Genomic DNA, 16344 nt, shown 5'->3' with positions numbered 1-16344 from the left:
TATTTTTTCAACACCATTTCCAATCCCCTTAACAACAAATAAATGTAAATTTTTTTTTCAGGGTTTTCCAGGCTCTCCGGGTATGAAAGGTATTCCTGGCCCAAAGGTAAAACATCTTGAGTATTGTCTTTCTTATCTAAAGCACAAATAAAGCACTAAATTATCTAAAGTTCTAAAGTATTCAGTGAAATTATACTAACCTTCTCTTGTGTTAAGAGACAAGCCTTAGGCTGAAGGAATTAAATATAGTTTTTAATCAACTTTGGCCTGTGCATTTTCATGATTCTTGTGCTACATGATGTAGTTTTCATTATTCTAGGCATTAAATAATACGTAAGAAAGGCCATTTCCTTTTAAATTTGTGGAAATCATTGCTAGAGGAAGCTTTTGAGGTACTTACCTCACTACATCTTGAAATGTAGAGTACACTATTCCTTGTAATAATAGTATTTATAGCCACCCTAAGCTGATTCAGTCACAGAGGTTGTTATCTCTATTTAGGTAGCACCAAATTGCAGCATCAATTCCAATTTAGTTTAAAAAAATGTTGTGAGATTGAGACTGTGGAATGTTTCAGATGATATTTGAGTTTAGCTGTAAGTAATTGAAAAAAGGAAACTACACAGAGACATGATTTTTGTCAAAAATGACATGGAATGATACTGTTTTCTGTGATTTGAAAGGAGCAATCAAATCTATTTGAGATTTGTCAGCACATAAACAGCAAGGAACTGAAATTTGCCTTTTGAAAAATTAGACAGAAAGGTTTGGTCAAAGTTAAAAGAACACCAAAAATTAGGCAGAAGTTAAAAAATTAACACAGGCTGATTTTTGTTTAGACATTACTGCTTCCCTTATTTTAATTTTTATTTTAAAATGGAGGAGAAAACCATTGGCTTGGCTAATATTTTTCATCTTCTGCCCAACAGGGTAATAAAGGTCCTCCTGGAGTGCCAGGGTTAATGGGAAATCCTGGTAAACAGGTAAAACCACTGATCTTATACAAAAGGTCTAGAAAAATGTGTAAAAAAGTTTTTTAAACTTTTTAAATTTGGCGCATTTCAAATTTGTTCCCCAAAACAGGGTCAACAGGGCCCAGAGGGAGAAGCAGGTCCAACAGGACCCCGGGGACCACCAGTAAGTATGGAATAGATTTCTAACTGAGAATATGTAAAATTACAGTGTCTCAAGATAGGTTTTCTGAAGCTAGCCACAAGGTAAAATTATTATTTATGTTAAGTTTTAATTTTTGAGGTAAATACCAGTTCTTTACATTCTTTACCAAGATGAGGTGCGTCATCACAAAGAGAAATACAGTCCTATATATGTCCAATAGTGTCCTATGATTGTTTTTGGCTTTGGTGAAAAGTTAAATTTTTAACCTTTGTTTATATTGCTCTTGTCTTTGTATTTAAATATGCCAAGCAAAAGCTGAAGCAGGGAATAGGTGTGGTTTGTGAAAAAAGCTGGAATCAAACTTCTCTTTTTCCACTGCAACAGTCTGGTTGGCATTATTAACATAGATAGAGTGGTCTGAAGAATAGGATTTATCTTCCATTGGAAATACTGCTGTTGTAATTTCTTTCCCTGGAGATTTTCCTTAACTCTAGAAAGATTTGAAAGACTGGAGAAATTGCTGCTGGGCAGGTAGCTTGCTGCAGGAAATAAATCTTCTAAGAAAAGGGAACTGATGGTATTTGTCAAAGCTCAGTTTTGAAGACAAAGGACAACTGGATACTGGAGAGCGTTGGGTACTGCTTTCTGATTTTCTCTAGAGGGGATCTGACATGGTTTGAAGCTGCATAAGGCTGATCTAATTTCCTTTTGCTGTTAATCCTTCTGGATGGAGTGGGATGAGAGGATCAGTGATTTGAAGAAAATTTCCATGTAAAAATATTCATTCTAATGACATTAACCAGGCTTCAGGCTCTGTAAGCAATTGGTTTTTCAGGCTTCTCTCTTGCCACTGATACCCTGGGGATGATTTCCTGGAATTTTGTTCTTCTGTAATACAATGACACAGGTTTTGCTCATGCAGTTGTAAGGTTATTCTCTTACAAAGTTTAGTGAGGTACTGTCTGTGATACATTTGTAAAGGAATATGGTCTCTGAGTTAGCTCCTAAACATACACCAGCAGTCAGCCAAGTAACAGATTCCATTTCTTCTGGTTTTTTTTTTTTCTGTGGCATATGCTATCAGGTGCTAGGTGTATTAATTAATGAGATCACGTTTATTTTGGACAGTCTTTGCATTGCTGCTGTGTCCACAGCTGCCTAAGGATGATGCAGAAAGGGGATTATAAAAGCCTTTACTAGAGTGGAATACAGGTATCTTCAGACTCCCAAATACTCAACTTGCAAAAAAGTTTTTGTTTTTGTTTTTGTCTGGATTTTTGTTTATTGTATTTAAAAGTGTTGGGTACACTCAAAAAGGTTTTCAGCCCTGGTCTTAGGCTGACCCTGTACACTTGTGACAGAAACAAGAATTTTAATTGAATCAGACCAAAGTAATTGCCCACTCTGATAATGCACTGTAATCTGCTGAACTATTCTTTTAATCCTTTCAATGTGAACATGAATTTACAAAATCAGCAGTCCGTAGAACAGGGGTTGACACAAGGTTAATTATTAGTAACCCTGTAGATGGACAGAAATACTTACAGCAAATTAAATACAGTGATTTTTCCTTTTGTCACTCCAGAGACCAGCAAGACATCTGGATTCCTTGCCTTTATTTTCTCTGTGTTTACAAAGTGCACTCATTTTGGAAAACATATAAACATCAGAACCAAAGCATAGAAAGAAAAGTTTTGGTCAATACAACATGGGGAAAGGAAGTAAATTATTGATTATGAAGTTTGTATGTGGTCCATCAAACAGTAAGCTACTCCTCTTCTCTAGTTCTCTTAAAGCTATAAAGAGCCCTGGGTAACAACTATGTTGGCTTTCATCAGCTTGAGACTACAGGCAGCATATGACTGGAATAACTTTCTTTTTTTTTTTTTTTTTTTTTTTTTTGAGGCACACTTTATATCGACAAAAAAGAGGGGGATGATGAGGGTTTCTTTGTTTCAGAAGGACACAGTGTTGTACTATTGAACTTCAGAGAGCTTTGGTCTAAGCTGAGTAAATATTTATTTCCAGGGCAGAATAAAGAATGTTTTCTCTTTCTTCTGCAGCATGTACATGTAGCAGATACATTTGAACTTCAGCTTCTAGGATTCTGCCCTTCGATTTCTAAGGAAAAAATAATGTATTGTTTACATAATTCTACGTGGCATGATTTTCAAAATGAGACAATTTGGCAATAAGCTGAGAAAAGGATTTTTAATTCATTTATAATTGTTCTAAAGAGATTTTTTTCTTTCTCTTTTTAATTTTTTTTCTTCCCTAATTTGAAATTTTCTCACAGCTTTAGCACTTGCTTGTTTTAGACCAAAGTTGCATAAACAAACACTTTCAAAGCCTGGGGAATTTATGGTTACTCTTCAGGATTTTTTCTTGGCTTATTTATTCTTATTTTGAATTATTCACTTTATAACTCACTTCAGTTCTTTCCTTTCTCCTTTACCCCTTTGTTTAATTTTGTTCTTGCTATAGAAGACTCAGACAAAAGTCAGGAGGGGTTGGGCTTGTTCACTGAAGAAAGAAAAAACTGTAAAATATTGCAGGATGTGGGGAACTTCAGTCCCCTAATATATTGGTTGCACAGCAACAGCCACACAAAATCCTCTTCCCTCCCCTATTTCACTTCTCCCTGTTCTTATTGTTGCAACGGGGTGAGGTGACATGGCTGGTAGCTCCAGGAGGGCCAGAACTGCAGAGGAAAGGACACCTGGTGAAGGTCTGTGGGGGATAGCAAGGCTGACTCTGCTAGTATGGCCAGATATTATATAATAATACCAGGCTGGTATTTGCATTAGGGAAAATGTACATGTCTGTGTTTGTGTAGTATTTAAAAATCATGGGTTTTTTCAGCTTTATCTACTTCCAAGAGAGGTTTTTGAGAAAAAATTTTCACTTCAACTAGGGTGTAGTTTTTTGAAATTATGCAAGAGAGCATTATCATCAGTGGCTCTGTGGGACAAACAATACTTTTGTGCTGTTTGCCAAATAACTTACAGAGTCCTCTGCCATAAGCCATATTATTTCAGTGTATTTTGTCGTTAAACAGCTTGTTGGAGTGTAGTTGGAAAGACATTGTTACTAAACAGCAGATTGAAATTCTGGCTTTTTGAGAGTCTGTAAACTTTTACAGTTTCACAGGGAAGATACTAAATATTTAAAAACAAGATCACTAGGTCTAGTTAAAAACTCATGGCAAACTCACTCCTTCTCCTCACCTCTGACAAATATCTCTAGGAGAAACTTGCTTTAAAAAGTATCAGTTTAGTCTATTATTGCTTTTCCTTAAAAAAACTTCAACTGGCATCTGAGTGTATAGGGGGGAAAAAAACCCCTTTTGCTATTCACATGTTCGGTAAACTGGAAAAACAACTGGAGTAACATGGAAATTTTGCCTTTTATTTCTAAATGAAATGTATTGTCCACCCCATTCTAATTGTTTTGTTGATTAACCTTATGTTTGCTTCACATTGTTCTAACCAATCCAAGTAACTACCAAACTCATTTGTGATCTAAACATTTCTAAATCAGTCATTATGGCAGGTGGGCCAAAGGAAGGAATTCTCAAATGTGAGAGTGTCATTCCTAATCAGTGGAATTTAGTCATGCTCCTTAAGCTGATTAACCATTTTCTTTCATATTTGCTGAGATTTAGTAATCTAATTTAGTTTCTACAGAAAATACTGACCCCTGCCTCTGCTTTTTCATCCCTTGCTTTCCTTGAGCTATTTAACCTATAAATTGCTAACATTTTGAGAGCCTGTATTGCACCCTGTGGTTTTGCAGAGAGCTTGTAATATTGAAGTAGTCTCTTAAAGTCTAGCATGTCTTGCAAATTGAGCAAACTTGATGCAGAGGCAAGCCAGCATTCGTATATGTTGTTTTGTAATTAGGAAGCAATACATTTTTTCCCAACATTAGCAACACAGACTAAATGTCCAGCTGCCTACAATTTGATACCATACCCCGTTGAGAGACTTCTGAGGGGCCCTGGTCAGTTGGGCTTCCTCTCTGGAAGTGCCTTGATCTCACTGTGAAGAGGAAACCTGGAGAGTATCCTGGATTTAGTGCTCAAATGTCACACAGCCTAAAGTTAGAGGAGAATGCTGTTTTCAGCATCTTAAGTTACTTTCAGCTAAATAATTTTCTGGTCTTTAAAGATATTTCTGTCCTGCCTATGCTGAAATGTGACTTTGCTTACCCTAACTAGTTTAGTTAATTATCTAAAATCTAGCTTTTCTATCATACTCCTTTTACATGACTGCAGCTGAAATAATGTGTCTCTTTAGCTGGTAACAGTAGGATGAAATATCCTTGTCTCACTTTATATGCTATGTTTAGGAACTAGTGGATGTGTTTTTTACATATAATTTCAGACATGTTCCACAAGTGGTGTCATAGTTTAGATTCAAGGTAGAGCCAAATGGGTTGGTTAGCATTACAGTTTTTATAGCAGAGTCAAAAGGACAAAATGCATTTCTATCTTGGCAGGTACTTTTTATCCAGTAAACCTAAGCCTCTAGATGAGTGTGACAAAACATTTTGACCCTGCCCAATTCCTCAGCACGGTTTGTACAGGGTAGCACTTTTTCAGTCATGCTTGCAGATGGCATATCCCAGTGAAGCTTTATAAACTCCAAGCCTCTTCACTTGTCCTGGTGACCACCCCTGTCTTCCTAAATGACATGGCCAGATTCTTGTCTGAAATCTCTTTGTTTACCCCTCCACCTCCAACAACAACTTTGACTTTTGAGCATGGTAGACCTCTGAATGTCAGCAGATATCACAATGTTGGCTTCTCCTAAGGAGTGTAGAGAGTAACCTGGGTAACAAAATGGATTTCTTATGGAGCTAGTGTACCAAAGCTGTCCTGGACTTCAGGTGACACTGTAGACACAGGATGAAATGTCTCTGCCCTCTAGACTTGGCCACAGTATCACTTATGAAGAGAATGACAGCTAGTGTGTTGTTGCTTCTGCCCAAAGCATGGCATAGCTAAGAGGTGGGAACATTTCATGCTACATCTACCTCCTACCATTATCCTGAGCACTACAATTTAATTATTACTCTGGCAAAGTTGCAAAGTTACATTTAAAATCGCAGAGAAAGTTGCTTGTATGTTTACTCTTATGTCAAGTATTGGTTTACATACTTGGATGCTTTTCAACACTGTATTGAGGGTCAAAGAGTCCTGTTGATGCTTCTGTGGATAAATCCTTGAACTTAAATGAGTATTTCCTCCGAGATTTTGCATGACAAAAGTTTGATAAGTTTAAGTCTCATAAGTATATGGTTCTTAAATGGGTTGGTTACCTTTTGCAAAATACTTTGAATATGAAGTTTTAAAAGATCCAAAATGTACTTGGTTTATTCTTTTTTATTGCACACAGATTTAATTCTCTGTGGCAGTTGTATGACATGTATTTAATAATATATATAAAAATAATTATATTTAATAACTATTTTTTAAAGTAGTAAAGGGTTATTACAGTATATGCTGTGGATTACCTCTCAAGTGATTCTAATTAGTGTTTCAATTATCTGGGCAAGTAAATGAGATGCAAATTACCTGGGATGTATTCTCATTCTTATTATCATTCCACTCAATTGATGAACAGGAAATCAATAAGCCAGTGAAACTCTCTTAGCATGCAAATGCATTCTGTAATCGTTTGTGAGAATTCTACAAAAGCATCAAGTCTTCAAAATTTCAGTGAGGATGAAAACCTTCCCAGACAACCTAAAGGAAAGTCAGCTGTAAATCTTGTAAGGTCTTCTTATGTGTGTTGCATTAAAAGGCTGAATATAATGGATCTGTGAGAAAGACATTAAATATTTAAATGTATTGAGTGGTTCAGGCATTGAAACAAAGAGAAGGTAGATTTTGTGGGAAGCACAGCCTAGCACAGGAGCTGTGGAAGGGCTGCATCCCTGTGGAGTTTAGACTTGCGGTGCTGTGCTGCCATTTCACACTTATTGTTTTGCACGTGCCTTTCCGTAGAGGCATGGAATGTTCATCAGCATGGATGCAGGCTGGTCTGTATCAGCTTACCCCAAACTAGAGTGGCCACTTTCCCTCCTTAAGTGTTTCTGCTCTAGGAAAAGTATGGATTCTGAAGTGTGCCAAAAGCTCATAAACCCATTCAGGTTCTGGTAGTCTTTTTGTTAAAAGCAGTGCACCATGCCTGCTGTTTTGTGGGTGGTGTGAAGCTATGCACTGTTATACAGAGGGCTGCTGTGTAAGAAGGGTGGGCTGAGGACATGGCCAGACTGCCCTCTGCTCTAATTACTGCCCCTAGTGACTTACAGCACCGGGGAACATTTCATCTGACCAAGAACAGATGTCAACACCTGAACCAGCTATGACAGAAACCCTCCTAGAGGCTGTGGGGAAAATGGAGGTGCTTCTAGGACACGGCTTATGTTGCATTTTAAATGTTTACATGATGACACTTCAAGATGCAGGTTTTTTTTCTAAAACTATGAGTAAGCAGCTTACTGTATAACCTATCCCAGGGCCATTTCAGCCTGGTATAACTTGGAGGAAACATTACAGTCTTTCTAGTTATGCCAGGAATAGGAGTCCTCACTCTTTAGGTTCCTCTCTTACTTGCTAAAACACAACTGCAGATCTTGCAGTCTTGGCCTATAGTCTGAAATAATCCATTCTTACAGTCATAATGTCAATGTTTACAGGAAATACTATGCATTTGTATCCCGGGCTTTGGTAAACTAACCTCCTTCTTTGCCTCTTAAGAAAAGCATTGTGTTTGACAAAGTGCCTGTGGTGTGCATTTGACAAAAGATTTTTTCTGCATTTAAATAAAATGGAATTTTTGAATTTCTTGAATTTTGTATGACTAACAGAACTTTTGATGTGCTTAAGAGATTTATTATAAGATTTTAACTCTCTGCAGATTATACTGCTTTTACTTCATCTCTGTATAGCAATGAATGTTATGAAAATGATATGAGAAAACAAGTTTCTAATGTTGATCATAATTTTACTCTTCATCTTTCCTGCATCAGAAATGTAGCAGTAATCCAGGTCAGAGATGTAGTCCAAAATTTTGTGATTAAATAAAATTTTAATGCATTTTCTGCTTGTAAAATAAAGATGAGTTAGGGGACATTTTTTCTTTCTTTCTTTCTTTTTTCCCCTCAACATAAAAAAGCTAGAAATTATGTGAAGTGCTTTAAAGTAATCAGTATTTTAACACAATAGGATATTTTGAAGTAAATTAATTGAAAAGTCTGTTTCTCTTTGGTTCTGTGATCTCTCCAGGATATCTAATTATTTCTTGAATTGTAGAGTTAGCTTTCCTAAGCTTGTGTGAGAAGTTGTCATTGCATTTATGACCTAGTGTAAAAGGCCATGTCGCCATCTCCTTTTATTTAGTACGCCACAACATTTCACAATACTGTTCTTGTTATGAAAAAAATCCTGTATTTAAAATTATCTATTGCATACAGCACTAGAATGGTAAGATCTGCTTTTATCTAAAACTTTTTGTTATTGTATAATAGTCTATCAACTTGCATAACTAATAACTTCAATTCTTGAACATTTTATGATCTTAAATGTTATCTCTTTATTTTATTGCAAATAGCACTTACATAGTCACATAGTGAATTTAAGAAGAGTTTCTTAAGTGAGACCTAGGCTTGTGCTGGGGCATAGTTTAGATTTAGCTGTCCAGGGATATGTCTATACATGTGAGCGTAAAGCTATAAAACTTACTAAGCTGTTTTGAAAAGTTTAATAATAAGAGAAAAAATCTTTTGAGAAAGGTACTTTAGTTCAAAAATTGTTTAAAATCTTTTCAAGTTTGGCTTAATGTCAGATTTACCCGGAGTATGTATTCAAATGGCTGCATTAAGAAAGAAAGTTGTAACACTGATGTGCATATGATGATCTGAATGGATAAACATGTCTGAAGTGAAGATCTAAATATGCAGTAAAGCACATATTTATGCTTATCACTATTATGAATGGTGATTTTTAAAAGTTACCCTTCCCTATAATGCTCTAGATTTTTAAACCTGAATGAGTTTGTTAAACATTATTTCTGCATTCGTTTTTCACATTTGTGCATTGGGGATCAGGTGCTTTATATGTGTGGTCATATGGGAGCTCAGGTGATGAAACTGAGCAAAAGCCTAAAGCTAACTAAATGTGCCTGCCAGAGCTGTGAAGTGAATATGTGACAGGTAACTCTCAGGTGTGAGCCCATGAAGGGAACTTCATTTTGCTTAATCACCAAGCAAAATGATTTAATTGAATAATTTAATGCCAAATAAAGGTTATATGTCATTGTTTAAAATGTTTACTCAGAAAGTTTCACTGGTTTTAATGCATGTGGTATTTTTGCACTATGAAAAAGAAGTTTCAATTAATGGCTAAGTAGTGTAAATCATTTAACGCTACGGAAAAAAAAAATCATACTTTATTCCCAGATCACAGGAAGAATTCCAGGAAATAATGTTGTTCCTCTACTTCTGCTTCCAGGGTGGCAGAGGGGAGACAGGTCCTGCAGGTCCTCCAGGTTTACCAGGGAAGTTGGTAAGCAGTTTATTTCCATATTCATTGCTCATGTTTACTTTCAAGGAGCTATAGTATCAGCTGGCACTGCACTAATCCATTTATCCATGCAGGGAACAAAAATAACATTGAAATGAGTGGTGGTTCAGTTTCTTTTTCAGTCCTCTGTGGCTGTGCTAATATTAGAAAATGCTGTTTTAAGTTACATGGAGATGTGTGTGTGATAAACCTCTAAATCCTATGACATGCAAAGCTGAGTGGCACACTTCTGTGTGGGCTCCTGGGAGCAGGAGCAGTGACAGACTGGCTCTCTGCTATGTGAAACTAATGAATGGAGCACATTCTGAATGCCACCTTTTACCAGAGCTCCTGCAGTATTTACACAGAATCAGCCAGAAGCATAGCTGGGGAGGTCTTGGCTGAAAGAGCCTACTGTTATAGAGGAATGTGCAAATCACAGAGTGCAAGATCTTGGGAAACATTTTTAAGAGAAACAGTTTGTCATTGAGGGACTGGCGGGTAGAAAACCCTGAAAGTCATTTCTGTTGTGATTTTCAGCAATAAATTCATAATAAGATTCTGTTTAAAGTGCTGTACTTTGGATCAGCCCAATTTGCATCAGATAATCCTCTTTCATCAACCTAAGTTTGTTCTGGGAATAAGGTTCTGCCCCATCTGCTTCAGGGTATGACCCTTAGTTGTTCACTCTAAACAAGATTGGCTAAGTTTACATCCTTGACTTATTTTCACAGGGTCCCCAGGGTAACATTGGGCTTCCTGGACTGCCTGGTCCTCCAGGCCTTCCTGGTGGTAAAGGTGACCGGGTAAGAAATGTACTTGTACAAAAAGTTTGATGTCAGGAGTAAATACAAAAAGTTGAGCACTGTTTTCAGTTTTTCCATGAATTAATGTCTGTTTTCTTGTTTTGCATATAGATTTCTTAACTGCTTGAAAGTGGTGCTCTCTGTGGCCATTAACTACTTGTAGCTCATAAATGTGTACAAGAAAAGTCTTGACAGTGTCACTTAAAGGAATGAAATAAGATTATTGGTGTGAATATTCTTTTGTTTTTTTAAAGTTTGAATCATTTAAAGGCCTAAATTGTACTGCAGATCATTGACACAACCAGATATGAAATGGTCAGTCAGGGTCTGTGGTCGCTATAGAGCTTTGCAACTTCAACCCCCCCTACAGTAGTAACGATGCCTGTTACATATGACCTAGGACCTGCTATGGAAATGCACATGCTAATGCAGCTATTGAGACACCTATGCATACATGCAGAATTACAGGATATAAGTCTTCTTCTAGTATTTTGTTGAGAGGGAAGTATTGGGCCCTATGGGCCTCACATAACTGCAGAATATATCTTGCTTTGCTCAATAAATGTTAGTGAAGACAGTACATAAAGCCAGAGATGTTTCTTATCTTCTCTTGGCTATAGGAGACTGCAAAGGAATTCACTTGCCAAACTTCTGAAATACTTGATATAAAAATATTAAGTTCTCTACGGTATCTTCCTTACTTGAGGCATGTCTACACCAGTATTAAATGAATTACACTTATGAAGTGTCTCTTACATCCTCCTGACAATCAGGGGACTGCTGGACTTTTAGTCAGACATGGGTATAACTTCTGTAGAATACCCTACCTGAACAGAGGAATCCTGCTCTTGGTATGATCCTAGTGTACATCATAGGGTTTCTGGATAGGGTTTCCTGTCATTTTTGGCAGCTTTTTTAAAAAGAGCTTTTCAGGCCCTTAAAGCAATCTTCTAAGTTTTTGATGTTGAGGTATTTTTTTCATGTTTGTTTGATTTTCTTTTAATGCTGAGATCAGGACACAGGTTTCTAGTCAAATGTACGTATTGAGATAAAACAGTCTCTTTTTTGAGTCATTCAGAATGAGTCATAGTTTAGACTTCTCCAGAGGGAGACTGAAGGTACTGAAGAAGCAAAGATGGAAGGAAAATACCTAACATTTGTTGCAGTGCTGACAACCTCCCTCCAAAGGTGCTGGATTTTCCTCATTTGCCATATAAACCATCTGGATCTCAAGGATAAAAAATAGAATGAAGATGCTATAAATAGACCTAGAGAGATTCAGGCTACAGCCAGGAGGTTTCTGAGTACCCAGCTGGCAGATGACAGTAACTTATGCCTGGACCTTTTTTAAAAGCCTGAGTTCAATTTAATGCTCTGTGCAAATACCTTTAAGTCCAAAGTGCAATGCTAGGAATTATTTCATCGTATGATTGCTTTTTAGCACTCCACTTGTATCCTTGATTCATATTTTATTTTCCAGTTGCACAGAGGTTGGAGTGAATTTTCTGGGGCAGGCTTGGCATGGCTGCAGCCTTGCCAGCAGCACTGACCTGCAGTATCTCTTCCAAGTCACAACCATGGAGAGCACTGTGCCACTCTGTCCTTCCTCTTCCCTTTAGCTTTTGCATCAGTCTTACACAAACAACCTTGTCAGGTTGGAAATAGGTGACTCTGTAGCCTGTTAACCCCAGCCTTTGGGTCAACTCCTTCTAGGAGTAAGGTCTAGGTTGAAGTAACCTTTTTCCCCTTTCTGATTTCAAAACATCATGGTTTTGTACCCAGGGATCCTATGAAGTTCTATTGTGTAGCTTTATCTGCATGGTAAGACTTGATGGAAATAGCAGCTAGGGGCCAGTAGAATTCATGAATTTGATATATCAGTAGTCTTTCTTGATCCCAAAGCTGTTAAATATTGTGCACTATCTGTTGGCATCTTGTCTACATGCAGGTGATGCCCACTTAAAGAATAAATCACCACCAAAAATACAACCAGAATTATTTTTAGTGAAGCAATATGCAAAAGTGAGAGCTGACAAAACTTGATGGATACAATAATTACTGAATGTTACAAATGTAATGTCATGTGCTAATTGCAGGGTCAGTGTTGCTGTTTCCAAGCCCATGTGGACCAATCTGCACCATGTCATCCTGTGCCTGGTTGGGTTTTCAGGCTGCAAAAGGAGGTCACAGCCTAGGTCTGTGCCTCCTTTGGAACTGAAGCAGACTGGCACTGGTTTGGGCAGGAGCTGTGTGCATCAGGCACTCAGCTGATGTAATCCAGCAGAGAGAGCAGTACAAAGCCATACAAGAGTGAGGACTTGTGCTTCAGTGAATCTTACTGGGTGGTTATGCCCACACAACACAGATAATGGCCAGACCCCAGCATCCACCACTTAGGCTGCTTCTGATTCATGTATTTTGGATTGGTTTCATACACTCGAGTTCTGTCTATTTTAGTCAGTTAAACACCACCAAGCTACGTGCCAGACCTTGGCATTGAAATATGGTCCTTTGTGCTGCTAAGTAGTTAAAGTAGCCCCTGGTACAGTTTTGGATCATGCTGACAGGCAGTTTTGCAATATGATTCTTGAGTATGATTTGAGAGAGATTTTTGCAAAATAGATAGGCAGTATGTCAAGAAAAGTGAGTATTTTCATAGTTTGACATCTTGCCTTATTGCCTGCATTGCAGTTTTTGGAGTCAATGTAGAATAGATTCCAATAGTTTCTGTTGTGATTTTCATATTTGCTTATACAAACATTGCAGGACAAGAGTCACAAAAGCAATAGATTCTTCTATGTCAGCTTTATCTATTGGCTGACACAGAAGATGTTTTATTGCTCTAAAGAAGAGTAAGGGGAGAAAAAGACCCCTCAAAACAATGTTAAGTTGGAAACCAATGTCTTTTTTGTGTAACTGATAAACCTTAAAAAGGCACAACGTTGAGAACACTTCAGACAAAATAGTTTCAATGTTGTTTGACAAAGTCAGAATGTTAAATAGTTCTGTCATTTATACTGCTTAACTTTGTGGATAATTTAGTATTAGCTCTTCATCTTCAAGAACATGAGAACACGTCAGAATTCATTAAATTTGTAAAAGCTACGAATAGTCTGTGTGCCTATCATGTGAACTAAATGGATCTCTGAAATGGGAGAGAAACTGCTGCATCTCTGTTTTACAAAAACAGGGTTATCATGCACAGTTGTAGTTAGTTTGGAATGCATATCTTTGAACATGCACAGACTGCAAAGAATATTAAAAGGATGATGTGACTGGTTTTCTAACAAAATAGAAATACAAAAAGATTTTCCTAAATGATATAATGTTCTAGAAACTTAATAATTTTGCTCTAGAAAAAAAATACATATGTTTGAAATTAATTGAGTCATTAATTTATTTCTCTTTTTTTCCTGCCTGTCCACACAGGTAGAGGACAGGCAGGAAAAAAAGAGAAATAAACTAAATTTCATCTTAGAATCCTCTTTGCTAGAGGATTCTAAGATGAAATATAATCTAATTTCTTTTTGAAAAGGAATATTAACTTTAAGATATAAGCCCTTCAACTATGACCACTATGATCTAAATTCTAGACACGTTTGATAAAAGACATTGAGAATTAAACAGCACACAGGACAAGATTGTGACTGTGTTTGTGGATGTCTCTCTGTTTTTCTCACATAAGCAGGGCTAGTAGAGCCTACAGCAATATGGAATATATAATAATGCTAGAAAAAATGATACACTTACTGGATTTATTTACTTGTAGCTTCTAAGCAATGCTCAGAGCAGATGTGTAGCAGCTGCAAGAGCATTTGTCATGTAAAAGGGAGAAGAGGTACTGTTGGACAGTTAGAATCTGTACTGTACAGTGTGGTGGTGGATTATATGCTCCATACTATACTTGCCTTCACTCTCTCACATAAATTACATAGTAAGAGTTAAGTAAGAGCTTTCATTGTCATTCTTAAAATTTTGCAGCTTTAAAGGTCTCTTGCATGAATGCAAAATTTAGGATCAAATAACGTTTAGTGTGCTTTAGAACGTGAACTTTAAAATTCTGAAGACTTCTCTTTTTTAAACTTTTAATCTTTAACCTTTTAGGGTTCGGTGGGTGAACCAGGACCTAAGGGTGAACAAGTAAGTCATGCTAGAGATCATGGGACTTTAAAATCCCACTACCAAATGTCGCATGATGTTGACTAAATCTGAAGGCTAACAGTATGTCTTTCTTTGATACAGGGTGCACCTGGAGCAGAAGGAGATGGAGGAGAAAAGGGTGACTTAGTAAGGCGTGCTTTTTTTCCTTTACCTGATGTAATATTATCTTCTTGTTGTAAATTAAAAATATTAAGTGTTGTTGGAGTGCTTCAAGCGTTATGTTTTCACCATTGAAAGGCAAATTTCAGTTTTATACCAACTGGTCCTTGTAGAGCACAGCAGTTCTATTTGCCTGATTTCTCTGTTCCTGCTGTTTGGAAAACACTGAAATATACAGCTTCTGGTAGGTGTACAATATAGTACAGGCTGCCTTGAAGAAAAAGGACTTGTCTTTGTTTGTATGTAGATACTTATATCTAGAAGAGTGTTTATATATAAAAATATATATACACATGCATACACAGGCACAGAAATTCTTGGTGTTTGAGGCAGTGAGGATGAGCAAGTACTTTAATTCAGGTGAAACAGGAGGAGAGCTAATAAATATCCTTAATGACTCACACTTAAAGGAAATATTTTGTACTGACATTTCTTTTTGGAAATATGATTTGCAACTGGCTGTTAGAGAGGAGAAAAATGGACTGGGAAGAGGCTGTGACACTGTGATATTGCATATAGATATACACATATATATTTTTATATATATATATGTCTCTATATCTATCTATCTGTATGCTGCAGGAGTATGGCATATTGTGAATTGACATGGGTAATGCCTGGGTCATGTGCCTTTGGGTAAAGAGGGTTTGTAGACCTGCCAAAGGAAAAACCCACTGGTCCAGGGTCTCCCACGGGGCCTCATCCAGCAAAGCCAGAACTGATCGAGGGATTTTGGTATTGTTGAAGCCAGGGGAGAGATTGCTGGAAATAGGTAGTTTCTATTGCAGTTTTCTCAGCACTAACACAGCACCGATATCCTTAGTTCTATCACTTTGTAGAAACTAGAAAATCCTGGTTAAAAAAATGCTTCTTCTAAAGGTTTCCAAGAAATAATCTATTTAAGATTGTCCTGTGGTATAGCTGTGTTTGAGAGGTTAGAGCCATGTGTCTAATTACAAGAGAAGCAATACAAAACCAATTTTGACAAACATGTTTTCTCATTTGCACCTTACAGAAAAGTTTTGGGAAAGGAATTGTACAAAACCCACTCAAAAGAAAGGTTTATTCTCAAAGCAATTTTAATTATTTGTGGTGCAATTTTGCATGAATCAACTAAATATATGAAGTGTCTTTTATACTGAAAAACCATTGTGTCACATTTACTGCCTTTGTAATGTCTGTGATAAGGAGACTGTCTTATAATATAGTTTGTCTTCTTTTCAGGGTGATATGGGATTACCAGGAGCAAAGGGAGCTGTAAGTATAATGAATAGCATTGTTACAGAAATACAGAGTTCTAATAGATAACATAGATGGTTTTCTGATTTAAGGAAAGAAAAATGCAAATAACAAGCTGAGCTTTTTATCACAGTTAAATGGAATGAGTTTTAGCAGCTTTTCTTCCATTTAAATTCTGAGTACAGTTAATATTAAAATGAATTAGCTTTGAAAAGGAATTTGTTTCCTGGATTCTAACTCCATAGAAGAGAAGCATCATTCAGCAGCAGTTTTCTGGCCAACAAACTGTTTTTT

The 16344-nt window shown here is 36.9% G+C and overlaps 1 protein-coding gene across 1 annotated transcript in view; it reads left to right on the top strand.

Moving 5' to 3' along the window:
• COL9A1 (collagen type IX alpha 1 chain) overlaps window positions 1-16344 on the top strand; it is a 63942-nt gene that overhangs the window by 37258 nt on the left and 10340 nt on the right. Inside the window, exons 26-33 of the mRNA XM_063389441.1 lie at window positions 62-106; window positions 930-983; window positions 1084-1137; window positions 9635-9688; window positions 10420-10491; window positions 14596-14631; window positions 14734-14778; window positions 16036-16068. Coding sequence (XP_063245511.1) covers window positions 62-106; window positions 930-983; window positions 1084-1137; window positions 9635-9688; window positions 10420-10491; window positions 14596-14631; window positions 14734-14778; window positions 16036-16068 — 393 coding nt within the window. The remainder of the gene's footprint in view (window positions 1-61; window positions 107-929; window positions 984-1083; window positions 1138-9634; window positions 9689-10419; window positions 10492-14595; window positions 14632-14733; window positions 14779-16035; window positions 16069-16344) is intronic.

Source organism: Prinia subflava, chromosome 2, assembly GCF_021018805.1.
Source record: "Prinia subflava isolate CZ2003 ecotype Zambia chromosome 2, Cam_Psub_1.2, whole genome shotgun sequence".
In the NCBI taxonomy this organism is placed as follows: Eukaryota; Metazoa; Chordata; class Aves; order Passeriformes; family Cisticolidae; genus Prinia; species Prinia subflava.
The sequence above is the reverse complement of the archived record's forward strand: the minus strand, read 5'-3'. Positions and strand labels throughout refer to the sequence as shown.